Genomic DNA, 26,316 nt, shown 5'->3' on the forward strand with positions numbered 1-26,316 from the left:
CAATGTCAACTGGTGGCTCTAATTGTATCGAGTGGGAGTTTCCTGGGGGCCTCGGATTGGAGAGGGTATAACTCCAAGATCCATATTGCAATCTTGACCAAACTTGGGTGCTGGCTGGAGAACAGCCTGCTAAACACTCCCTGTGAATATGGGCTCTCTAAGTGCAACAGGGGCCATTCCAACACCCACAAACCACAAACCGGTTCGGCAACAGGAAATGTTCATTACGGTTCGTTTGTTCGGGTTTGTCGGTGGCACTGAACCACAAACCGCAGGTTCGCTAATTTTTTTTGGTTCGAGCCCATACCTAGACATAGTAGAGAGTCACTCAACTAGCTCAGCATGGGCCATGAAACTACTGGTCCATCTTTAGTAACAGCACTAGGAATAGCCCTTTTCATTTTTAAAAGATTTTGTATGCTGTCATGATCACCATTTTTCAGTCCACCTCACTTTTGTTGCTGTTGTTGATGATTCCTTTGTCCTTTTCTAGCACTTACTACCATTTAAGTGTAATTGATTTGCACATATAATATTGAAAGATGTGTATGTTTTTATGGGGAAGATTTGGTGCAAGAAAATGGTGTAAAAATCAAGAATCATGGGTTTGTTTTTCACAAGGACAGTGTTGTTTAGTGGTTACAGTGTCAGACTAGGATCTGAGAGACTCAGGTTTGCACCTCCCACTCTGCCATGGAAACTTGCTATGTAACCTTGGGCCAATCACCCACTTTCACCCTAACCTACTGCAAAGGGTTGTTATAAAGATAAACTAGAGGTGAGGAGAATGATATAAGGGGTTCTCACTGGGGGAAAAGACAAAGTATAAATGAAATAAACAAATTAATAAGATAAACAGAATCAAAATGGGAATATTCAAAAAAGAACTTGATAAATCAGGCAGGAGTTAATAGACTCAGATCTTAAATCAACAAGTCTATGTTGCAGGATAAGACAAATTAGATCTAGAAAAAGATTTCTAAACCATAGAAGCAATAAACCATTAACAATTATATATTGATTTTTACTAGATAAAAACAAACAAAAAGTGCCATTATGGAACATACTACTGTCCTTACATGGCAAAATGTTAAGAGAATGGGGAGTTCTCTCTGTTACATTATCACCAGACTGGAGATGTCATAGTACTATAGGATATTAATCTGTACATTATATGGAATACAGTTTTTTAATTGTGGCCCAGTAATTACTAACAAACAAGTAGATCTCATCAGCAGAAGGTGACAGCTTACACTATGGATGATTGCATTTGTACAATATTTCTGCCCTGGATGATTTTCATAAATATTTCATTACAAAAAGTACAGGATTGCAAATGAAGATCTCACTCGTTACAAATGTATAGGTTATTTTTTGCAAGGGCTATATTTCTGTATGATTGCAGCAGGAATAAAAAACCCCAAAACGAACTAATGAGTATGAACAAAATACAACGTGGTGGAACTGTCTCTGGCAGAAATGTCTCAAAATATGACAATAACACCTCGGTCCTGATTGAAATGTTTTTATATTCTGTGCCTCTGTAAATTGCAGAATAATTTTAAAAAATGGCTATGGGTGAATAATTTATTTATAGTACATTTTTGGCACAATATGTCTATAAATTGTCTTAAACATTTAATTATTAAAATACACTCAGGAATATCAGCATTCTGTGCAAAATCAGAAATCTTGAGTGCAAGAAGAGGTATTGTTTAATATTGGATGTACAAAATGGTAAAAAAGAATACCTACAATATTTCCTTACTGTACGATAACATCCTCAAGTTAAACAACAACATACATGAGAACCAAATATTTGTATTCAGAGCACCATTGCAGCATGTCCAAATTAGATCAGCAAGATGATGAGGCACATAATAAACTTATGCATTAATTAATTAAAATGCTAGGGAAAAAGGCAACTCTATTCACCATACAGAAATAGTAGATCTTTCCATGAAGTTAGTTCTCTGTACTAATTCTGAAACATGTAACGAAAACTGCTGGCATATATTGTAAGAAACAGTTTAAATTTTTAAAAAGAAATTTAGGATTAAACGTGTATTTAAAATATATAATTAATGCAATTTAAGAACCTTTAATCTAAACATGAGTTTGTGTGCAAGTACATAAATTAAAACTCAGCAACTTTGTATGTTAATATATCAAAGTACTTCAAATTTATGTAACATGAAAAAAATGGTTAGAGCACCTTTGTTCACTTTATTGTAGGAAACGCCCCCACAAAATAAAGTTGTTATATTACCAAGACAATGTTACAGTAACAAGTGCACCTTTTAATGATTTTTTCAGCAAAACTGTAAATACACAAACTTTGAAGGATTTAACACAAAATGAAATATATTTGAAGAAAGATTCACAACCCGTTCCAATCCCCACATTGTGGCTTGGATCCAAAAATCCTGCTACTAGTGCGAGGAGGAAGGTCACCAGTTCCCATCTCCATCTACCGACTCCCTCCTTCAAAAGCTAGTTTGGAGGGACTCTTGAGCCAATTTTAGGGCATGTGAGAGGGTGGCAGATATGGAAAAAACCCTATCTAGTGATCTTATCCAAATGTTTATCTGGAGATCAAACAAAACATCCAGGCTTTTAAAGAGTTGGGTCAGGGTTCCCTAAACCCAACTTGAGTTCTTCACAGCCACACAGCAGCTGTGGGGAATGGCTGTTAAAAAATAAATGAGATTTCAAATAGCATCAGAATGCCCCAATGGGGCAAGGAAGGGCTCCTTCCTCCCCTCTCAAGCAGTTTTTGCCACTCGATGTGGAGTATTCTGGGCACATAGAGCAGTAAAAACAGGGAGATACCCTCCTCTCATGCTTTTTAACAAAGGGAAATGGCTTGGGGCAGGGGGAAGCAGGAGGCCTTCCTTCTGCATGTGGCTGTGGGGAACTCGAGTTGGTCTGGGGAACCTGGATCCAACTCTTTAAAAAGCCTGTACACTTAGTCTGACTTTGTTACTACATGTGCTTTATGAGATTTCTTTAAGGTACAGTGGCTGGGATCCAGACTTGCACTGTAATTTTTGACATCTTCCTTTGAACAACAGTACATCAGTTTCAACAGTGGTTGCAATGTGGTAGTACCAAGCTGCCTTGAGCACATGGAACTAGTTGTGTGATTTTGGGGGAGGATCCATTTTAAATGTTAAGCTAGGCGGATTTAAATAAATAGGAACAGGTTATTAAATATTCCTTCTATGACAAAGCAAACTAAAATTTCATTTATCCTGGACTGCTATTACATCAGAACATAGTAATCAAATTTCAGCACTTTTCCACTTTATTTATATACAAAAAATACATCTCATTTAAAACAATGAACAAAAACATTCACTGGACAATTTTAAAGTGTTTTTAAGTGAAAGATACTGCAGGTATAGTATAAATTAGTAACTTATTTTAAATGGGCAATTGCTTGTAGAGAGCTTCTTAAATTATGGCTGAATTTAAGACCAGTCCCAACATTGCCTCTTTAATTAACAAATTCGATGTAATCTCATAATCTGATCCAAGGCTTAGAATGTGTAAAATTTACAGACTAATTCGATAGTTGATGAACTATATGTAATATTGATGAAATAAAATATTGTAGCCCCAGACAGACATCGAAATAAGATGCTGGTTGGGGCCCAAAGTGCTGTTCGGGGTGCTCCCAATGGCAAATGGGGGAGTTTTGGGTTTCCCTTTCATCATTGTCTCATGCCTCCTGAAAAGCCTGCCTGGTACAATGTACAAGGAGCTAGATCTGGAAGGGGGTGGACTCTTTTTTCAAGTATACATATAAATGCTTTGAAGAGTACGCATAGGACTCTCTGGTTCCAAGCTGGGACACACTGAAATTTACCTAACTGTATTAATGATAATTTTCAGAATATTGTCAAATCCTTCTAGAATATAGAACCAAGGGCTTTTTAAACAGCAGTATTTTTCAGATTTTTTATATAATAAAAACACTGGGAAACACATAACTTGCCTAAAAGCAAACCGAGGGTGAGGAGGACAGAAAGATGAATGCAAAGTTGAAAAGTAAAGTCTGAAAATATTACTGTTAAGAAATAGTATGATCAAGACTCATTTTGTGCACTAGTTAGTCTTGTTCCATGATTTCAAACTTGGACTCGTGCAACACAATAAAGTTTTGGTTTGTTACTCTGAAAAAAAACCCCACTGTGATTACAGGGTTGTATTAATCATCCTTTTCTACAATCACTTCACCATGAAGCACTTTTCTTCTCTGACGCAGCATGTGGAAGTACAATTGTGGAAACACTGTCAATGAAGAAAAATAAGGGACTATGTTAAAATATACCAAGCATTACAGTATAACAGGTAGGCATCCCTGGTCCCCCAGTGGGGGTGGGGAATCCCCTATTTCCACCCATCCCCCACCTCCACTCACATGGTGGATGGGGGGAAGGAATGGGAACAGGCCTCCTAGGCATGCTCCACGGACAGTGTGACAACTTCACTCCCAGGAGTGATGTCATTGCGCCACCCCAAGAACACTCCCATGCTTTGTAGTGGGCCAATTTGGAACCCAAACGGGCCAAATCAGGCCTATTTTGGGTCTAAATTGGCATGCTGCGAAGCATGCACACGCTCCCGCACCTGCGCAATGACATCACCAGAAATGACATTAACACGTAGGCTCAGGAGCGTGTAGGCATTTTGCATGTGCACAAGGTGCAAAGAGAAGGTGAATGCTAGGTCCCCCCCTCCTACCTGGAGGGTAGGGACCTCGCAAACTTACTAAAGGGTGGAACTAAGTCTACTGAGAAGGACAAAGATTTGGGGCCCTGGTCATTTTGGAGGGCTGGAGAGGCAAGCAGGGCACTGCTGGTATGCAGATAAACATACAGAAGCAATTTGCCAGTACTCTTACCCTCCCATCTTGATTTTTCTTCTTTTCCTACCACTGCTTCATGAACATTCACACTGAAGGAAGAGTGACTGAGCTGAGTTTTCCTTAGCCTGAGCTATCTTTAAACGAGCTTGTATGGTAATTACTGCTGCTTCAGGTAATGTCTCAAGCTAAATAACAGCAAGTCATGTCATTTGTTTTCATATGAGATTGGGGTTGGGTCTGGGTGTTAGGCCTGGCAATCAGTGGGAAACTGGAGCAGGGCATGGGGGTAGCCACCAGCAGCAGTGTGATGTCACTTCCGGGGAAAATCCAGTGATATCAAGCCTCTCTAGGAATTGCCAAAAATTCTACTGTAAAACCATAGTTTTTGGTGATTCCCAGAGAGCACTACTGCTTAGAGAGGCAGGTAATAGGAGCTGGGTGTGGGGGAATCTCTCACCCCAACTGGGGGACTTGAAACCATATTGAGTGCTCTGAGAAACAGCCCCAAGGGAATCTTTGTAAAGAGGAGTTCACGTGACTCTGAGCCAGTGCCCGATCTAGGGTCGCCCGCGCCCGGGGCAACCCTAGGCTGATCACCTCACGCGCGCAGCGCGTGCGTACGCTCCCCATGCTGCATTATGACGTTACTTAGGTGATGTCATCATGCAGGGCGGAACAGCGGAGGCAGCGTGCAGGGCTGGGAAGCCGCCCGTGCCATTCGCCTGCCCGCAGGCAAATGGCACGGGTGGCCTTGCAGCCCCCGTGCTTTCACCTGCCCCACAGGACAGGGGGTGGCCAGCTTGCTGTGCACCCCCTGCCCTGCAGGGCAGGCAAAAGGCAGCGTGGCCACCCGCGCCATTCGCCTGCCCCACAGGACAGAGGGCGGCTGGCTGCCCCCTGTCCTGCAAGGCAGGCGAATGGCGTGGGCGGCCCCGCAGCCCCCCACGCTGCCTTTTGCCTGCCCTGCAGGACAGGGGGTGTGTGGCAAGCCGGCCGCCCCCCGTCCTGCGGGGCAGGCAAAAGCAGCGCGGGGGGCTGAGAAGCTGCCCACACCCTCTGGCAGCTGCTACTGGCGCCCCCTCCCTGGTGGTACCGGGGGCAGACTACCCCCCCTGCCCCCTCAATCCAGCCCTGCTCTGAGCAGAAGGATAAGATGGCTAGAGTGAACCCATCTGAAAAAAATTAGATTTGTTTTAGATTATTATGCAATACTATTTGGCAAAATTATTCTTTGTGAACAAGCTGGAGTGAGAGCATTATCATCTTGATAACTGTTTAATGATTAAGTATGCCATTCTCAGCTTCTTGGAAGTAGTAGAGAATACAAATTGTGGTTCTTGCTATTACTAATAAACAAAATCTTACTACTTATTAAGATAGACAACACACAACTGAAAACAATATGTTTATATATGTATCTGCTGATTCGTACTTGGTACATAAGAAGCCATGACGATTAGCAGGAAGTAGTAATAGTCGAAAGAGACGTTATACTTGTTGGGAAGCCTCACTGAAAACATGCCCGATCTCTTCACATAAGGTAAGGCAGCATAAATAGTTAGAAGCTCACCAACAACTCCCACAGGATATAAAATGATGAAAAAATTGTACCTGGAAGAAACAAATAAATAGTTACATAGCTCCAAGAATTTTCTCTGAACAGCTCACTTTTCTGCTTCGGTTATTAAACAGCACACCAACAACACTTAGCTTTTACAGCGCAATCCTACACAAAGTTATATCCTTCTAAAGGTGTAACACTGCTTTGGATTGCACTGTCAGCAAGCAATTCACATAAATGACTGCAATGATTCTCACAGCAAACAGTATCACTATAGGCCAGTATTACTACAGTTAATACCATAGTGGCTGGGCCCCACACTAATCATGAAAGCAGTAAATCCAGGTCTCGTACTGGATATGATGTTGAGTTTGAGGGAATCTCCTAGCATATAGAAAAAATAGCACTATAAACTAACCAAGAACTCTACCCCCAGACTCACTCTGATGAGGCCTGAATATAGTCCAGGAGAACAGAAAGCTGACAGCCGTTGAATCAGGTAAAATAAAAAGCCAGAGAAGCCTGCTCAAGCTTCTGAGAGCTATCAGAATAGTAGAGCGGGGGATTTTAGGGGTTCAAAGGGGAAGGATTTCCAGTTGTTTCCCCAACATCACCATTTCTTGGTCCACAATTTATCATCCCATGCAGTTGGATGGTTGAAAAGGTGGCTTGCTTAAGATTATTTAGTATATTCTTGGTTTGGATGAGGTAAATTTTGAACTAGTGATTTCCCAGATCGCTATTAAATGCTACGCTAAATTTCTTATGAAGCAGGGAAAAAACAATGAAAGATACTGGTCTTGGCATATTTCAACTGCTTTGGGGAAATATATTGGTCATGAAGAGTTTTCATACAAGGTAAAGCACGCAATTGCAGACATTCATGAGAAATTAATCTCTTCAACTCATACTGGGAAAGGCAGTGAGAGTTCCCTTTCAGAGTCAGAAAGAAATGCGAATTCCATGACCAAAACAGGCGAGATTTAAAAATGGAAGTCACAGAACATGAAACCCTCATAGGGTCTGGGACAGCACACAGGTCAACAAGAATGCAGTAGATGGGATGCAAGAAGAAATGGAATAGATTAATGGCATATAAGGAGGAACCAAGAAAAGAACTCCACAATATGGTTTAGACACAATGGCAAAAAATCAATGCAAGAGCTGCACTTCTAAACTGAAGCAAAGCAATACATATTCCCATCAAACAAAGGCAGCCAAAGCTTTCCTGGCAACAAATACAGGCGATGATATCCAAACCTATTACACACAATCTGACATACTTTTATGCATCTGACAAAATGGGTGAAAGCTTACGCAAGATTAAAATTTTATGGACTGCAAGACTGTTTATTTTTGCGGCAACACACTAAAACTAGCTACTCCTCTGGAATACATTTATGACCACAAGGAGTATAAAAAGCACTTAAGGGGAAAGTACCACATTCATTCCTACATATCTTGAAATCTCATTTAAGAGAAATACAGAACAGAGACACAGCCTAGGATATTATAGGCTAATTTGTTTCATCATGTTTTCACAACCCATAAATCTCATATTGGAAAAGCGTTCTTGTTTTTTTCAACACAAAGACATGTATTCTTTTAATGATGATTTATGTGTTATTAGCTGTATTTCTATCCCATCCTTTCTCCTAAAGGAGGTCAGAAAGGCTTTGCAGTATTTAATCATCCCAGAATACAGATTAGGCTAACAGAGTGATCTTCACAGCATAGAGTGGACTTGAATTTCTGATGTTCAGTTCGAACACCCTAGACACTGCATCCGGGTCCAAAAATGAGAAGGGAGAAGAATGGCTCAACTTTTGGGGGCTTCGAAGCCAAGAGGTGCAAATTTTAGGTTACAAATCTAGTATCATGATATAGTCTATTTCATAACAATAACATAGTAACATTCGATTTATATACCGCCCTTCCGGACAACTTAATGCCCACTCAGAGTGGTTTACCAAGTATATTACCCCATAACAATCACCCTGTGAGGTGGGTAGGGTTAAGAGAGCTCCAAGAGAGCTGTGACTGACCCAAGGTCACCCAGATGGCTTCAAGCAGAGGAGTGGGGAATCAAACCTGGTTCTCCAGACTAAGAGTTCTGTTGCTCTTAACCACTACACAAAACTGCCTTCTTTCAGAAATAAAAGGTTCCCCCTCCCATTGTCTGTATGGGATAGGATAGTATGGGAGTGGTAGCCCATGTTACAGATTTGTATAGGTCCCAGAGAAGTGCTTTTAGGCCTTCTAGTGATTATATAATCTTAATTTACACAGTAATACTTAATCTACAAGCATACAACACTTCAGTGACATAGAATGGTTAATTTTTTTGTTTTACTCTTTAATCTAGCCAAACCTGAACAATATTCTGTATGCTCAGAATATTGTATTTGAATAATGTCTTATAAATATTAGCTACAAGGAATCAATGGAGGAATCAAATGTAGAGGAATCAAAACTACATTTAAAAAAACCTGTAAACTAGACCTCATCTGCCATCCTATGCAGAATTCCTCCAGTTGAAGCCCATTGATTTCAATGAACCAACTCTGCATAGGACTGCATTGTAATGGATCTAAAATGTTCTTTGTTTGAAGACACCAAACTGGGTTATAAACCACACACAGCTGTCATAGCTTTTCACCGCCATGCTAATTCTGCATGCATGAAATCAGCATGCACAGATCAATGAGAAACTAAACTGCAAAACATTCTCCACCTGGCCCATTTTATGAAGTATGGCAAGTGGTTGAGCATATTGAATGTGTAGAAGGAATATCGAGTGATCTCTGTCACAGTCCATACGACCAGAAAAAGAATAACACTCTCCTCATTCTGGATCTGCAAAAGTATAAGGAAGCAACATTTTCTGCATCTTTAGTTGCATAAAAAGTTGCAACAGATTCTCTCAAGACAATGTCCAAAAACCAGTATTTTGGAATGCATCCAACATTTAACATCATAGTGAAAAACTCCCTGCTGAAGGGGAAAAGCAAGTAGCAAATTCACATACTCCCAGCAACCATTTCAATTAGCATCTCAAATAGTTCATATTCTGCCTAATTGCAGTGGTACCATTTAAGTAACTGGCACAACTTTCTGTAGGGCGACTACTTATGTTTGCATATCTTCTCCACTTTCACACAAGACTTCTAATTGGCCACATTTCCATTCTGTCTTCTTCTAAATTGCACATTAGGATTTTGTTGGCTTTTCCTTTTTTCACACAGGTTTAGTTTTTGGTACATTTAGGCTGCGATTCTAAGTCCACTTACCTGAGAGCAATTCCCATATAATAAAATGGGACTTACTGATAGTTATCCTTTCTACCATTGCTTATGCTTGATACAAATGGTACCAACGCTTGTCTACTAGAAAGTACATGTTCAGTAGTGCTTGTTCCCAGGAAAAGGCACATAAAATTGCACCCATAGATGTGAACCAGGGCAGACCTCTCAATGAAGTACATATTGTGCTACAAAGAATGGGGAAATACAGTACACTTATCTGCAATGTGTTATATGTCTGAGTCATTAAACTGCCTCATCAGGTAGCATATATTTACCCACATCAAGACATCAGGTCGTCCCAAACAACAGATGTAATAAGCAACAGCAAATTAATTTCCAACTCTGTGAAGAAGGTGAGTGGGTATCTACTTATTACCTTCTGAGAAGAGGAATTACAGACAAGTAATTTTCTTTTCATTAAAATGGAAAGAATTTTGAAATAGACTTCCATGCCTGAAGACTAATAAAAGCTCCAGGGATTCTGTGAAATAAAATAGAGTGATACAGATTTTCGTTACAAGTACAGAAAAGGAGACTGTAATTGCTTCTTAACAAAGTGCAGCAGTGACAAAAGCTCAAAGATCACGTTTTCAGACACGCCAAGCATTTTCAAGTATCACATGAAGTCAGGGAGGAGCCCCAGGTGTTTATCACTGCTGCAATCAAGACCATTAGGCTGTTTTTCATTTGTTTTGTGGACAGGCATTTTACACAAGGCTGTCAATTCCTAGTCTCTTGTTAGCCACCTAAAATTCTCAAGGAAGGTTAACGTATATGTCTGTGAGGGAGATAATTTTTGAAACCCATGAGTGTTAGAGGCTGCATGTTTATACAAAACTTCCATCTCCAACATGGCATATGGATGAGCATTTGAGATTCTCTGTAACATCTAATTCATAGCCGGTAATAAAGAAGTGCCATTATATGGGGGTCCGCACTAAGCAAAATAGAATTGTTGGGTCATGGCTCATTTGTTTAAAGAAAAATCAGATTTATTTATATGATACCTAGTGAGGTACAGTGGCTAAAGCGATGGACTAGAATCTAGGACATCCAGGTTTGATTCCGTGTTCTGCCATGGAAACTTGCGTAAGCCAGAGCCAAACTTCAAGTGATGCCTGACACTAGTTGGATACTTGTCAGCTTCCCTCAAGTTTTGATGGGAAATGTAGGCAGCTTGGCGGAAAGTTGGACAAGTGACAGTTGAAAAGTCCATTGGACAGCAGTCAGAAAGCCAAGCTGCAAGACCAGGACACCTACATTTCCCATCAAAACTTGAGGGAAGCTGACAAGTGTCCCAACTAGTGTCAGGCGTCACTTGTAGTTTGGCTCCCAGTCTCACACACAGTTAGCCTAACCTGGGTGACCTTGGGCCGGTTACACATTCACAGCCATAATTTACCTCACAGGAAGAGGATTTGCCATTAAGATTACCAGGATGTGAGAATAAAATGAGGAGAGGAGGTAAGCCATGTTGGTCCACACTGGGGAGAAAGACAGGGTATAAATGAAGTAAAATAAAAAAAAAATATGGAACATTTTTACCCAGTTCTCCTTTACCATGCTGTTCAAGGTAGCTATCCTGTAAAATTCTATTTATTATGTTTCTGTCCTACCTTCCATCATGGAATCCAGAGCAACTTTCACTGGGTTCCCATAAGGTCTCCCATTAAGGCCTAGCTTCGACAAGGCCGTGACATCATGTATTTACTTACTGTACTGTATTTATATTCCGGCCTCCCCCACAATGTAACAATGATTCGGCTGATAATAATTCCATCCTCAATCCAGTTACTTGGATCTTTGTAAACAAAGCCCACATCTTATAGTATTGGACTAGGACAGGGGTCACCAATGAGGTACCCATGGGTGCCATAGCATCCACTGAATTTCTGCTGCCCAGGAAAGTGGAAAGGGCCAGGTGGGGTTCTTCCCTAGCGAGGCTTCTGATTGGCCAGTGGAGATCCAATTGGCTGTGGAGAATAAAATAACTTTAAGCGGCAGCTGCTATCATAGTGTTAGTGTTTTATTCTCTCTCACTCCTCTTTTCCAGTGTATTTTTTAAATTACCCCTCGTCTCCCCTGTACTTGGGCTTCCTCTGTGTGGTCAGCTTCCTCTTGTAGCAGCCATTTTGAGGTTGGCTCCGCTTCCTACAGCAGCCTTTTCTTGGCTGCACCTACCACCCCGTGTATGAATGGTTCCCACAGGTTCAAAATGATTGGGTATCCCTGGATAGCCCAGGTGAGCCTGATCTCATCAGATCTCAAAAGGCAAGCAGGGTTGGCCTTGGTTAGTAATTGGATGGGAGACCTCCAACGAAGACCAGGGTTGCAGAGGGAGGCAATGCCAAACCACCTCTGAACGTCTCTCATCATGAAAGCCCTGCTAGGGGTTGCCATTGTCAGCTATGATTTGAGGGCCCTCTTCACCACCATCCCTGGACTAGGATTTGGGAGATCCAGATTTAAATCCCAATTCCACCACAAACCTTGCTTGGTTTCAGTTGCGTGGCCATTGGTTTGTAGGAGCAAGATACTTTCGGTTCAAAATGAATGCAGTTAATGTGGGATAAGTTCAATGTTTGCCACTAATGTGGGTTGTAATCACAGACAAGATGTCCACGGTTATCGGTGGTAGCAGCAATGCCACAACTTGCCAATTGTAGCAACTAAGTTCACTGAAAACAGTGTCCACGGCAAGGGCAATGTCCACAGCGACGAGCTAAACCGGTCTCCTTCACTTTCACTCGTTTCAACCCACTTTCTTCTTCAGGCCGTTAGTTATCCAAATCTTTTCCCGCAATTTAAACCTCCAATATGAAAAGAGCAGTGATACAATGGGACCACCGATAACCGAGGACATCTTGTCTGTGATTACAACCCGCATTAGCGGCAAACATTGAACTTATCCCGCATTAACTGAATTCATTTTGAACCGAAATTTACACTGGATGTTGGTTCCGTATTCTACTAGTCTGTAATTTGGGCATTATGGTTCTGTAAGTTTGGTACTTTATGATACATATTTATTGGAATAACACTGTATAAATAGTGTGTGTTTGTGACTTCCTTGAGCCTGCGTGCTCCTTTAGTTCAGAGCATCTTAGGAAGTGGTTCCCTGTTGTTGTCGGTTGGAGCAAGATACTTGCCTGGGTCAGTTATTCTCTCTTAGCCTAACCTACCTCCACATGTTGTTACTGTGAGGATAAATGGAGGAGAGGAAAGCAGTGTTGTAAGACACTTTGGGTCCCCATTGGGGAGAGAAGCAAGGTATAAATATCTAAATCGATGTGCTTAACAGTTGATTACTCCAGCACAACTCAAAATATGGCACAATAGCAGCTAGCCCAAACACTTCTCTTATCAGCACAAACATCTGTGGGCTACACAGATGACTACAATCCAATGCAATTAATTTGGACAAGAAGTTCATCTGAATAACTGAGTTATGAATGAGGCTACATGCTTTTATTGCTTCTATATTTTTAATTATTAAGTGTGATTAGTACAGAAAATTATTCAACTATATTTATGATTACTAATTATTTTTGGTCCCTATTAAGGAAATGCTTGACTTTGGTGATTTTCAACTTTATATTTTGTGTGCACAATGTGTAATGACTTCAGAATATTTAGCACATTAACACTTTTAAGCAACGTAACACAAATGCCATGTATACACACCAGCACACAATAACAGCCAACTGCACAGCCAAACAAACAAAACAAGTGCAGAGGGAAATGCTTCTCATTTTCAATTTAAACTTAAAAGGTAAGCTTACATGTTAAAATGATTTTGCCATGGTGTAGTGGCTATTGTCGGACTAGGATCTCGAAGACCCAAGTTTGAATCCCTACTCTGCCACAGAAGTGTGCTGGTGAACTTGAGCTGCTCTTATTCTCTTATCCTAACCTACTTCACAAGGTCTTTGTGAGAATAAAATGGGGGAGAATGATGTAAGCCATTTTGGGTGCCCATTGGAAATAATGGCAAGTTATAAATGAAGTAAATAAAGAATGTAAATGAATTATGTGGCTCAGAGTTGATTCCTAAATTACACTGTACCAGAAGAATAATATATTCTTTTCCCACACTTTTTGCGTACCATATGAACCACAAGTTGTGCATTTCATCAACATTTCCACTTTGTGTAAAAGAAAAGTCTCTTGTTACCTGTTACTGCTGTATATTCTCCATCTGCATCTTTGTAAATCTCTCTAATACACAGGTGAAGAAGTCTGAACAACCTCTTCTCTGAGAGTAATATTTAAATCACAAATGAATCTCTGTGACACTACAGTGACTAGATTTTCCCCTTTAATGAAAATGGTGATTTTGACCAAGAAAAAAGCTGCAGGTTCTACTTCTATCACAACCCAGTGTTCATAAACACCTCTTTATAGTTTAAATTTTTTATTATTGTGATCACTAAACAATACAGTAGAGTCTTAATGTAACAATCAAGAACATACAGTAAACAAATGTAACATTTTAGAGAAGGAATCAATATAGCCAGTAAACCAGTTTAAGCGGTATCCCCTATTTTAGTTAAGAAGAGATTCCATACTGATTCAAGTTGAGATATACTTGCTCCTTTTTTAAAATAAGTTAATTTAATCATAAGGTAGATCCCTAATTTTTTTTCAATCCAGTCTTGAATACTTGGATTTGAATCTCTTCTCCAGAACCTGGCAGCAATCAAATGCAAAGCTACAGGTTACAGCCTTTGGGGAATACACCTCCAGTTATTTAATAAGAGAACATCCAGTGTAATTGGAATATCAGTGTGAGACCTATTTTTATTTTCCCACAGTATTATGCCAAAAAGTAGTTACACATGAGTACCTCCCTCACATCTCATAGCTGTAAGTGAACAAGGATATAACTAATTTTTTTACCGGGGCCTAAAATATTTTTACAAGGCTTTCGCAATGGACAAAGGAAAAATCCTAGTTGCTCCTGCCTCCGAACACTCCTCTTCCACAGGATTTGCTTTTCAGCCCATACTAAGAAGCCCAGAAAAATAATAATTACGTATGTATTTTGATATTTAAAACTTATGCATGGTGGGTGAATGCACATGAAGAAGTGGCGTGGGCTGAGGAGGTCATAGCATGAAGACTTTTTCCTGCAAGTCACTGTGCAGTGAAGTAGTCATAAGAACAGGCCTTAGGACTGATTCGCCAAAGTGAGATTTATACGGAAAGAATAACATTCCGCTTCATCTGCATGTCGCAGTCTCGCCATACAGAACAGAGTTCACAATCTTGGTAAGCCTGTGGGCACTTCTGAACTTCTCAGAACAGGGAGTGGGAAACAATGGAAAATGACTGCCCTGGGAGCTGGGGCCAATCATGGAAGTTTGGAAGGCTGTAAGGTAGAAGCAGCTGTTTTCGAAAGGGTACTCCCTGCAGACATGAAGATGATGCCTCATAGGTTCTTCTCAAGCATCTATTGCTCTAATGACATGGAGAGAAGTCAGGACTGACTTTTTAGTTTGGGGCAGAGATACTTTAGAGAAGAAGAAAATGGGCACTAGGAAACCATTAGTAAGCACCGTGCAGGGAATCTGACATAGAACCTATTCCTGATTCGGTCCTTTTTTCTCTATGACTGCTATGTTATGCAATATGAATGTAAAACCTAAATCTATATAGGCTACGGTGGTGTTTGGGAAAAACAACAACCACTTCCAATAAATGCAAACAGAATGTCAGCCACATTCATCGGTTTAGCATATTGTGTGTGTGTGTGGGGGGGGGGGGGAAACGACCTGTCCTTTTATTCAAGCATGCTACAAAGACAGAACACAGAAGACAATAAGATATACAAGACAGTCCAAGAATACTGACCAGTGAGCAAGAATGAAGGAGTAAGGCAGTTTCCTTTTATTCCACATAAGCCAGTAGGCTTCTGCCACCTGCTGGTGAGACAGTTTAATGGCTCAGCTCTTAAAAGAAACAAGTAGGAACACTGATCTAAAGCTTGCATATAATCAGGCAGTAAACATCAAAAACTTCCAAATGATGATTTTGCTAGGAGATAAATTATATGAGATATTGTATGGCATTTGCTGAAAAGTGCTGTGAAACACCTAGCAAAGTTAAGTACTTGTAGATTTCCAACAGGAGATAAACAGGTTGTGAATTAATGTTCCTGAATTAATTAAAATTCAATAGGACCATTTTTTTTTACTTTTAACTTAACTCCTGCAAACACTAGAATTCTGCAGATATTAGTGCATCAAGTCAAATCAGCAACTGATGGGAATTGCTTCTGAAGAAACATAAAGAGAATGCATAGTTATATTACTTCCAATGCCCAGTAGCTAGAAGCTCAGGGATACCCCAAGTATGGCATTGCCTTCTGACCAATCTTCATCCAACAACCTGTGACCGGTCTGATGGTCTATGGATTTTTCTGTTATTCCTGTTCAGGAACTTGGTTATACTCATGCCCTACATTTCTGATCTGTTATCTAGCTGTTGTTCCTTGAAACAGTTTTCCCCTAAGTTCATACATAGAATTTGGGAGGAATTTTTAAAAGTCCTGAATATATTCACTGTGTTGGACTCCCTGTAGTCCAACACAGTGCATATATAAATAAATTAACAACTTTAGTTAAGATTACGCAAAAGTTTAGTATTCAGGAGTATCTCACAAGCCTTTTAATATATATATTTTAAATCTGTTACTCGAGCTATCTTCCTGAAGACTGCTAGACTGTCATTATGGCTCAATACATGCCAAAATTAGCATCTCTCATCAATACAACCAAATGCAAAAATTGATTTTATTACCCACAAGGAATTCTGTTTCTACATTTCTTTCTGTAGGAAGATCAAAGATTAAAATTACTTGAATGCTTATTTAGGCCTAGAGGTTTCTAAGTAGGGTATGCACTGAGAAAATTTTCATTATAACTCTGGATCTAGGCTTCAAGGTGGAAATTTTTCTGTGATTGCTTATTTCAAAGTATTACTGGTTTGGATTCAAAGCTCTGTGCATTTTTGGGGTTCTGGAGGTCCAGGACCATTATTTTCAATGGGGAACGTATACAAGAGAGGCAGCTGATCTTAAAGATAATGGCACCAAATTTGCAGTCCTCCCTTTAATCTGGACACCCCCTCAGTTTCAAGCAGATTGAACAAAGGAGATCAATTTTACAGACCACCCCCCCAGTAGTTCTCTCAACTAATTCCTAAAATGGCCATCAAGCAGCAGCCAGCAGGAGAGCTCCAGCCAGCCACCAGTATTTAAAGCCATATCTGCACTCATTTCATTACCTTACTCTCACAGTGACTGACAATTCTGTTTTACTTTTCCACTGAAAACGGCATTTGCCATTTTTCGTTGTTATAATTTATTTGCTTTCTTTCATAAAGTGAGGAAGGCTTCTGTTGCAGCTCCTTTCATTTTTCCCTATGGGGAACTTTTGGGGGGGAGGGGTGCTGGAGTCACTGTTTTTCAACTACATGACACCAAAATTGCAGCAGAGCTTCTTCTGCCTGTCTACCAAAGAACTTTCAATTTTCAAGCAAATTGGACAAAGGGGGTCAATTTTACAGACTGCAACATTAGGTCCCTCTCTGCACAGCCACACTGTTCTCTCTACTGGTTCATAAAATGGTTGTCAAGCAGCAGTCATTGGGAGAGCTCCAGATGGCCACTAGCATAAAAAACCCTGTTGTATTAATTTCATTTTTCTACTTTTACAGTGACTGACAATGTTATTTTTCTACCTTTCTGCTGAAAACTCTGCATTTGCCATCCTTCCCTGTTGTGATCTTCCATTTGTTTTCTTTCACACAGTGGGGGAGGCCACCTTTGCAGACACTCCCCCTGCATCAGTTTGCCATTATTCTTTATGGGGGACTATGTGGGAGAGGAGTTGCTGTTTTTCAGTCAAATGTTATCAAAATTGCAGCAGAGCTTCTTATGTCTGTCCACCAAAGAACCCCCAAGTTTCAAGCAAATTGGACAAAAGGTTTAAATTCTATGGGGTCCTGAAGCCATCGTAATTGCACATCCATTATTCCCTATGGAGGACACGGGGGGAGTGCGGTTTTTCTTTTAACCAAATATCACCAAAATTTCAGTTGTGCTTCTTCTGCCTATCCAGCAAAAAGACGCCAAGTTTCAAGCAAATTGGACAAAGGGTTAGGATGCTATAGGCCCTGAAACAAGCCTGACTTTCTACTTTTAGAGAAGGAAAAAACTCTCTTTCCACCCCACAAAAGACAGGGGAAGGAGGATGGCTGCCCTCTACAGCTTGGGATCACCTAGGAGTGCTCTGTGCTCCTCCTTTGCAAAAGTCTGATTGGAAGGGAGAAACTCCTTTGTCCAGGAAATCTGCTGAATCAAAAAAAAAGATATGCTCATGCTGCATGGCTGGTAAGCATTGGAACTTGGGGGGAAATATGTATTTTCAGGGATGGTGTTCCATTATTCCCAGGCATAGACTCATAGGGTTGGAAGGGACCTCTAGGGTCATCTAGTCCAACCCCCTGCACAATGCAGGAAATTCAGAAATACCTCCCCCCCCCCACCGCCCAGTGACCCTTATTCCATGCCCCAAAGATATCGAAAAGATGTATTGGATTTGTGTTGCTGTTCTGGAAAATCATGGTAATGATTCAAAACAGCGTTTTCCATGTATATTCTTGTCTCGAGAATTCTGTTATGCACACCCCTAGTTTCTAGATCAAACAGTTCTCTCAAACTGGCTTCCATATTACACTTTTACATTTTAATAGCCCAAGAAGAGGCTTCTGTTCAAGTAAAAACTGACTTGCCCAAATCATTTTTTAACGTGCCCCAGTAGCTTTTGTTACCAAAGTGTGGTCTAGTCTATGAAAACTTAAGTTAGAATAGAAATGTGTTGATCTTTACAGCACTGTAAGATTTCTGTTTATTTATGGATTACTTTATTAACAATTGCCTGTTACAGTGGCATAGCACTTGCTACTTGCACTTAAAAAAAAAAGGAATTAATACCAACTAGGAAAACAGCTGTGTAAAATATAATTCACTTAAGTCTTTTCTACTTAGCCCGTTCAACATGTGCTAATTTTAAATTCTCTCTGGAACAGGAGTGGCTGACAGCTGGGTGAATAGGTTGAAGAAGAGATGTGTCAGCCTTTGATCTTGCTTACCAGGCACGGCAAACCAGGCAACAAGCCAAGGTAGCTCAGATATCACCCTCCAATGGCTTTAAGTCCTCGTCTCCCACGCATGAGGCAGACACAACCGAAGGACTTGGAAGTTCTGCCTGCAGCTCTGTTCATAGTCCTTGGGAATTTCTACTGACCTGTGAATGGGCTTATGATGATTTTTAAAAGACCGTGACTCACCACCAAATGTGCTTTACTACCAATATCAAGCATGTCTTTCTTTACACAGTGGAGACAAAGATTTTGTCCCTGACACTTACCTGCTTTATACTATGCGTAATGAACCACACCATGAAGATTCTGGAACTCACTTGGACCCCAGTCACAAGCACAGAGGTGTGTACTAATCCTTAAAAAGAGAAATAGGTCACCTTTGTCCCACGGGGCAGGACTGGGTTAGTTAATTGAGAAACTGAAACAAAGACTCACCAACTGCACAGTGGACTATCTGTAAATTTTAAAAGAAACACAGAGAATTACACATTGATTTATTTAAATGTGTTTTATAGCAATATAAAGAAAAGCATCTCTGATATTAAATTTTCATCTTGGGCCTTGTTGCTTTCAAAAGATTTTCTTAGGGGCAGCAAAAATCAAAGCGACAAACAGCTATTTTTCTCTTAAAGCTGTATGAAGATAAATAAGCATGAATGAAATAAATCCCCTCATTTTTTATACAAAAATCTCTACCTTATGACAGAATCTATATGGGAAAATCCAGGACACAAATAGCATAATAAACATGGGCAAAAATTGTGATTTAGAATTATGACTCATGACAACAAAACAGCATCAGAAGCACCTCACACAGCCTTCGGGACTTTGTGTGCGTGTTTAATGCCCTCAAGTTGCAACTGACTGATGGCAACCCCTGCTGGGGTTTGCAAGGCCAGAGACGTTCAGAGGTGGTTTGCTGATTTCTCATTGCAGCAAATAACTAAGAGCCAAATCTTTTCTCCACTGAAACTAAACAGCACTCATGAACCAGACCCCTGGTCCCTCAAGGTCAGGGCTGTCTAGTGGTTCTCCAAGGTCTCGGACAGAATTCTTTCACATCATCTACTACCCGATCCTTTTAACTGGAGATGCTGGGGATTGAACCTGGGACCTTCTGCATGCCAAGCAGATGCTCTACCACTGAACCACAGCACTTCCCATAAACAAAATTTCCGCTAGCTGTTTTGGGGACATAACTTATTTATTCCAGTAATAGTTGAGTTGTAAAATGTTTTGTCATTCATACAATTGTTCTAAAATGAATAAAAACTGTGTATTGTTACATGTAAGGAGTCAAGAAATCATCCAAATTAATGGAAGCTCAATCCAGACAAAACTGAGGCACTTTTGGTCAATGGAGGAACTGCACAATGACTGAGGAGTCAGCCTATCTTGGAGGGGTTGCAGGTTTGTAACTTGAGGGTGCTGTTAGATCCTGGCCTACTGCTGGAGGCTCAGCTCTCCTCCAACACATTGCACCTTTTATCACCTCTGGCTGCTTTACACGCTACTGTGGTTCTTTGAAAAGAATGATCTGGATGCAGGGATCCATGCTCTGATCACATTCAATTACTATAATGCATTCTGTGCCTTTGAAAATGGTTTGAAAATGTCAATTGGTCAAAATTGGCTACTGTCAGGGGTTGGTTACAGAGATCATATCACCCTGTGCTGAAGGATCTGCACTGGCTACCCTCCTGTTTCTAGGCACAATTCAAAATGCTGGTTCTTACCTTTATGACTTTAAATGGCTTAGAATCAGGGTGCTTGAAAGACCATCTCCTTCCATACCATCCAGACCACTAGTTAAGATCTGCCTTTCAAGCCCTGCTGTCTGTGCTTCTGCCGTCAGAGGCAAAGTGGGTGGAGACTAGACACAAGGCATTGTCTTGGGAATGCCCTTCCACTTGAGGCACTCCTACTTTACTTTCTTTTAGGTGCTCGGCTAAAACACATCTTTATACTCAGGCTTTTAATTAGGGGTTTTATTTTATCAGCTTTTCAATGGTCTTTTCCCATTTTATGGACAGTTTGTATGCTACTTGTGTCCAATGGCTTTTTAATAGCTTTTTATACTTTGTTTTTTTCATTGTAAGTCACCTTGAGCAGGACTCTGAAGAGTCAGCATAGAATATTCTAAATAAATACATAAATAAAATCTTCTTCAACCATGATACTAGAACCAAGCAGCCACTCAACTTATCACGTTGTCTAATGGAAGGGGCCACAACTATGGAAATGAAGTTAGATCACCAGCAGAAACATGTAGTCCAGATGCTGACCACTGTAAAGCTGGCCACCAAACAAAAAATAATGCTGTGCATATCCTTGTCTTGGCATATCAGAGCACTTGCATAGTGGATACCTTACAATACACATTTTTTGTAAATCATGTCTATAAAAATATTTATGCAAAGACATGACTTCTCTTGTAGATCCTGGCAGTTTACGATTTTTAAAAAATGGCATTTTAAGTGAGGAAGTGAGTGTTTTAAAGTTTTTATATCTAGATCCCAAAATATATAACAACACATCTTAAAAACAAGAACAAAGATGTTAAAATCGGCATGGATCAGTCTATGGTTTGGCACTATAAAAACAAGCCATGTTCAGTAATTCCCTCTCTATTCTTCTCTCTCTATTCATATTAAGAATCGCTCCTGAATAAACCAAGCTCATTCTCTTCAGCTGAAACATTATCTTAAGAGAAAAATCTGGTAATGTATATCATCTTAACAACAGAGTAAGATGTTTACATTTCTTAGCCATTGGTTAAACTATTTACCTAGACAAAAATGGTATGTCGCTTAGAAACTTACCTCAAGCAAAGCAAAAGTCTGGAAAAATTTAAGTGTCTTTTGAATGCTTTTGTATATGCCTTTGTGTGTTCCATTCTCTAAGTAAAAACGCGCCATGGCAATGGCCAACACCAGCCACCTGGAAGCAGGGAAGAAAATGCATATCCTCAAAGAAGAGCACACATGTCAATATATATTCAGCTAATTATTTAAAACAAATACTTTGTGCCAGGGGTGATCCAGGTCTAACAATTCTCAAAAGGGAGAAAACTTACATTTACTGCATGTAATAGAACTTGTATTAAACTGAACTATTAATGTACCCATTTATATAAAGAAAGGCTATACTATGCGAATGGATGGACTCATCTACAGAGGACTTTGTGATAGGAACATATCCCACATTAAAGAGTTGTTTCAAAAGATAACTAGCAATACCACTTCATACATAAATAATCAAAGAAGCATCTTTTCTCCATTCCTGCTCACTGATCAAGTCACTTCTTGGGAAGGGCTTCATTTGAAGTTGTAGGCTAAAGCCCTCCCCTTGGCAGCAGAACCAATATTCTTACAATGTCTCTTCAAGATCTTCCTCTCTAAGAAGTAACTCATTTTCTTGCAATCGAACTTATAATTAGATCCCTAACCAGTGACTTTAGCCAGGATTTGATGGGAACTGAACTTGTTCTTGCCTGGTTTATCTAGAAAGACAGCTTGTGAAAATCAGTCATTGCAACTGTCAGAATGTATATCTGCAAATGTATTGTACATCATGTTCAACTTTAGTCGTTCAGTCATATTAGCACATGCACCTCTCTCTTCTCCCATCATTCCCTGAAACAGGCACAGCAAACAGAGATAATGTAGGAAATATCCTGTGAGCTGCAATAAGGAAACTTTGTGAGCGTCTAGTCAGTCTATCCTATAGGCTTGCCGTTGTTATTTATTTTAAATATTCATCTCATTATCATAAAAGATATTATTGGACGGCCTGACATCTCATTTTTAACGGGCACCTAGAAAAATGCACCATGATAGTCTAGTTCTTTCTCCATCCATAGGCCAATCATCTTCAAATACCAGTAAATACTTTGGAAGGAACTGGTCAAGTGTTTTGAACTGTTTTCCATTCCCTGGAATGCTGAACTGACATGCTAATGTGCCAAGCAGGAGAAATTCCATTCTTCCTGGTAATTCAAATCAATGCTCATTAGCATAAAGAAACGGAAGCATAAGAAACGGTTCATTAGCATGAACTTCTCTGATTGGCCTTTCTCTATCCTTGCCTCTGCCAATTGCTCTCTGGCTTGTAAGATACTGATTGGCTCATATCATCAGTAGATTTTTTTAAAAAAAATCTTGAATGAGAGAGAGAGAGAGAATTAATCAGAACAACACCAACTTTATGTGTGTGTTTGGGATGGTAACAGTATGTTTTGTGAGTTTCTGAATATAACAAGTAAATGGGTAGAGAATTCCAATTTAGGTGGTTACTAAAATCCCTGGTTGGCCTCAGAGGATGAGGATACTGTATATGAGTGGGAAATGTATGAGGTCGATGTGATAGCTACTAAATAACACATCATTCCACAAAAACAAAGTAACTGTATTGACTTTTTTCATCTCCCGGTGGTACCAATAAAGAAGAAAATTCAGGTATCTCCTGCAAAAACACTAAGAAAGGATAACTCCTCAAACTGAACTAGAACATGCAAGAATTCAATAAACACACCCCAAATATTTTTTCACAAATGTAAGACCAAAACATTTTGATGCTTCACATCAATGGTTCTCAAAGGCACTTCCAACCATTGCCAGTGAACACAGGAAAGACAGCCACATAGTCCCACTTGATGTCAAACTAGACATTGCATTTCCTTCCATGTTCACTTTTAAAAGCCCCACCCCAAATGCAGCTGCTGGCAGTATTTTTTCAAGGAAGAGAGAGGGGATCTTTAAGCATTTCCTTGCTGAAAAAACACATCACCACTAAATTACTTTTATACCAGGAAGATGAAAGTATGAGGAGCCATGTTTCCCCCCAACAGCTTAGGGGTGGGTTTTTTCTTTCTTTCTAGTGTGACAATGGCATTGGAGAGGACAAAGTTAAAGAGCCCATCTCCCCAGAGCCATTCTCCCCATAGAAAAAGCAGCTCCAGTGGATCTGGACTTTTAAAAATGAACACAGAAGGACCACACTGGGTTTGAGTACAGCAGCATCTTAAGAGCCCAACAAGATATAAGGTTTAAAGCTCCTTTTTCAGGGTATACGCTTTCGAAAGTCAAAGCTCCTACCTAAAACAGGACCAACTTATGCTTGGGAGTGTCCAGGGAAAACGTACAAATCTTTTTCTTGGACATGTTCCCCTAACCCTGCTTGTGCGTTACAATACTATGTTGGGAATACTGAAAAGTGTCCCCTGGAGGAAATTCGCACAGATCTTCTGCACAAAAAGCACAGGAATCTGCGTTTGAACCCATGTGCAGAAAACCGCAGGTGTACACACGTTTACATCTCCGTGTATTCGAGAAAACGCATCGGAGAGCGCTCCACGTCCGAGAGCGGCGCAATGTCAGAGCGTGCGTTTCACCCCGCCTGGCCGTCCCCGGAGGCAGGCAGGCCTCTCACTCGGGATACCTTGGCCAGCCTCCCGTCTAGCGGGGCAGCAGGTGCTCAACGGCAACGCCGCTCGCCTCGAAGGACGCTCGTCCAGTAAACGGGAGGGAGCCCGCCGGCGGCGCAGGGAGCGCGCGAGTGCCTTGGGCGGCCACGGCAGTAAATTATGCCGAGGGAAGCAGTCTGCCCCCGTCCCCCCCGTCCGGCATTCCGGCTCGGGCTATACTTAACCTCTCCGGCGGGCTGGAGGGATGACGCGCGGGCTTTGCTGGAAGGCTTGCACCGTATTAGGCAATGCAGCCCAGCGCCGCGCGTCGCTCCCCTCCCCAAGACCAGGTGCAGCCCGGCCGGGCTAGCGGGGCGCGCGTGGGAAAGGCGTCCCCGTGTCTGCCCCGAGGCTGGGGCTGGGGCAGGAAGGCGGGCAACCGGGCAGGCTGCCCGGAGGAGGCGCGCCCGAGGCACTCACCCCGCGGTCATGGCGATGTTGTAGAAGATTAGCCAGGCGGTGGTCACCGCGCCGCGCCGCCGGTGTGCCTTCTTGCCACTCTCCTTCTCTTCCACCGAGCCGTTGCCGGCTCCGTCCTCCTCGCTGGACGCCATGGGCTCCCTCGCCGGCTCGAGGCGGAGATAGACGGGGGCGCGCGGGGGGACGGAAAAGGAGGAGGAGGAGGAGGGCGCCGCGCCGACAGCTGGAGCCGACTCCGGCGCTCGCCCCATCTGTCTTCGGCGAGCCGGAGGGCGGCCGCTCCCAGGCAGCTGCTCATATGCTGCGCCGGTCCGGCCCGCCCCCCTCTCGGGGGCGGCTCGAGGCGTTTCGCCACCCCAAGCGCCCTTCTGCGAGGCGGGCCCTCTGCAGCCCGGTTTGGAGGCCAGCCGGGGGTCAGCGGCGCAAGTCGCAAGGCGGGCTGCAGAAGTCCCCCCGGCGGGAGCCCAGCCCGGCAGCTGGCGTGCAGAGAACCGGCCGAGCCCGCTGGGAATAGGGCACGTTGCAGAAGCAGCCCTCCGTGGAGGAGCCCAGCCAGCGGACCGGCATGGGCCGCCAGGCACGCCTTCTCCCCTGGCGAACGGGCGCCCCAAGTGGCCGCCTGGGTCACTTGGGCAGCCCAACCTTCCTGGATGCGACCCGAGAGAGCTCTGCCTCTCGAAAGCTCGTTCCCCGGAGAGGTGCTACTGGACCCGAACCTTGCGCTTGACCAACGCCGCTACCCGCCTGAAATCATTTTCTCTCTGTGGCTCTGGCAGCTCTTCTAGGCTCCAGACATTACACAAGAAGCATGCCAATAAAGCAGTGGTACTGGCCAGCTGTCTCACAGAGAGCCACATCCACCATAAGGAAGAAAAGTCACACTGATTCATGGTGACCCCCCAAACAATTCATGGTGACCCTCCTTCACAATTACCAGCAACCAAAAGAGCCACATGATGAATGTATGCCCTCTAGGCCACCTCACCAAACACACACACGCCAATATAAGACGTAATTAATATTGTATGTAAGGAGGTGGAAAGTGCTTTCAAGTCACAGCAGACTTATGGCGGCCCCTGGTGGGGTTTTCATGGCAAGAGACTAACAGAAGTGGTGTGCCATTGTCTACCTCTGCAACCCTGGTCTTCACGGGAAGTGACCTTGCTTCGTTTCTGAGATCAGGCTCCCCTGGACTATCCAAGTCAGGGTGCTATTGTATGTACGTAGCGATGATGTTTTAACTCCTGGAGTGCTTCTGAGCATATAGGGCTATCTCTTCCCCCTACTGTTGAGCCTTTGTGCTACTGGAATGAGGGGAATGCCTTTCTGACTTCCTACTCCCTTCAGCAGGAGGTACAGCAGGTTGGGCGAGAGACTTCCTGGCCATGGAGGTAGGGGAGCAAAATCACCACCACTCGCTGATGGACGGCTCGCTCTCTTCTTGGCTATCTGTTGTGGTGGCTTTACTCTCTCCCCTCCACAGTCTGCTTGCCACCCTTCCAGCAGTTGCCCTGGTGCTGGAATG

At 42.0% G+C, this 26,316-nt stretch overlaps 1 protein-coding gene across 2 annotated transcripts; it reads right to left on the minus strand.

Annotated features, from left to right (window-relative positions):
* Positions 1-1,509: 1,509 nt before the first annotated feature.
* HACD1 (3-hydroxyacyl-CoA dehydratase 1) lies at positions 1,510-25,061 on the minus strand. 2 transcript variants are annotated; one of them, XM_054991392.1, is made up of 7 exons: positions 24,792-25,061; positions 21,730-21,847; positions 19,343-19,361; positions 19,174-19,256; positions 9,169-9,290; positions 6,306-6,484; positions 1,510-4,296 (listed from the first exon to the last, which is right to left on the minus strand). In XM_054991392.1, the coding sequence occupies exons 1-7, from the start codon at positions 25,040-25,042 to the stop codon at positions 4,214-4,216; spliced, it is 855 nt and encodes a 284-aa protein (XP_054847367.1). In that variant the 5' UTR covers positions 25,043-25,061; the 3' UTR covers positions 1,510-4,213. The 2 variants fall into 2 exon arrangements, with proteins under 2 accessions (XP_054847367.1, XP_054847366.1); XM_054991391.1 differs by having other exon boundaries at positions 19,174-19,262.
* Between the last annotated feature and the right edge of the window lie 1,255 nt (positions 25,062-26,316).

The sequence above is a fragment of the Eublepharis macularius genome, chromosome 11 (assembly GCF_028583425.1).
Source record: "Eublepharis macularius isolate TG4126 chromosome 11, MPM_Emac_v1.0, whole genome shotgun sequence".
Lineage (NCBI taxonomy): Eukaryota > Metazoa > Chordata > Lepidosauria > Squamata > Eublepharidae > Eublepharis > Eublepharis macularius.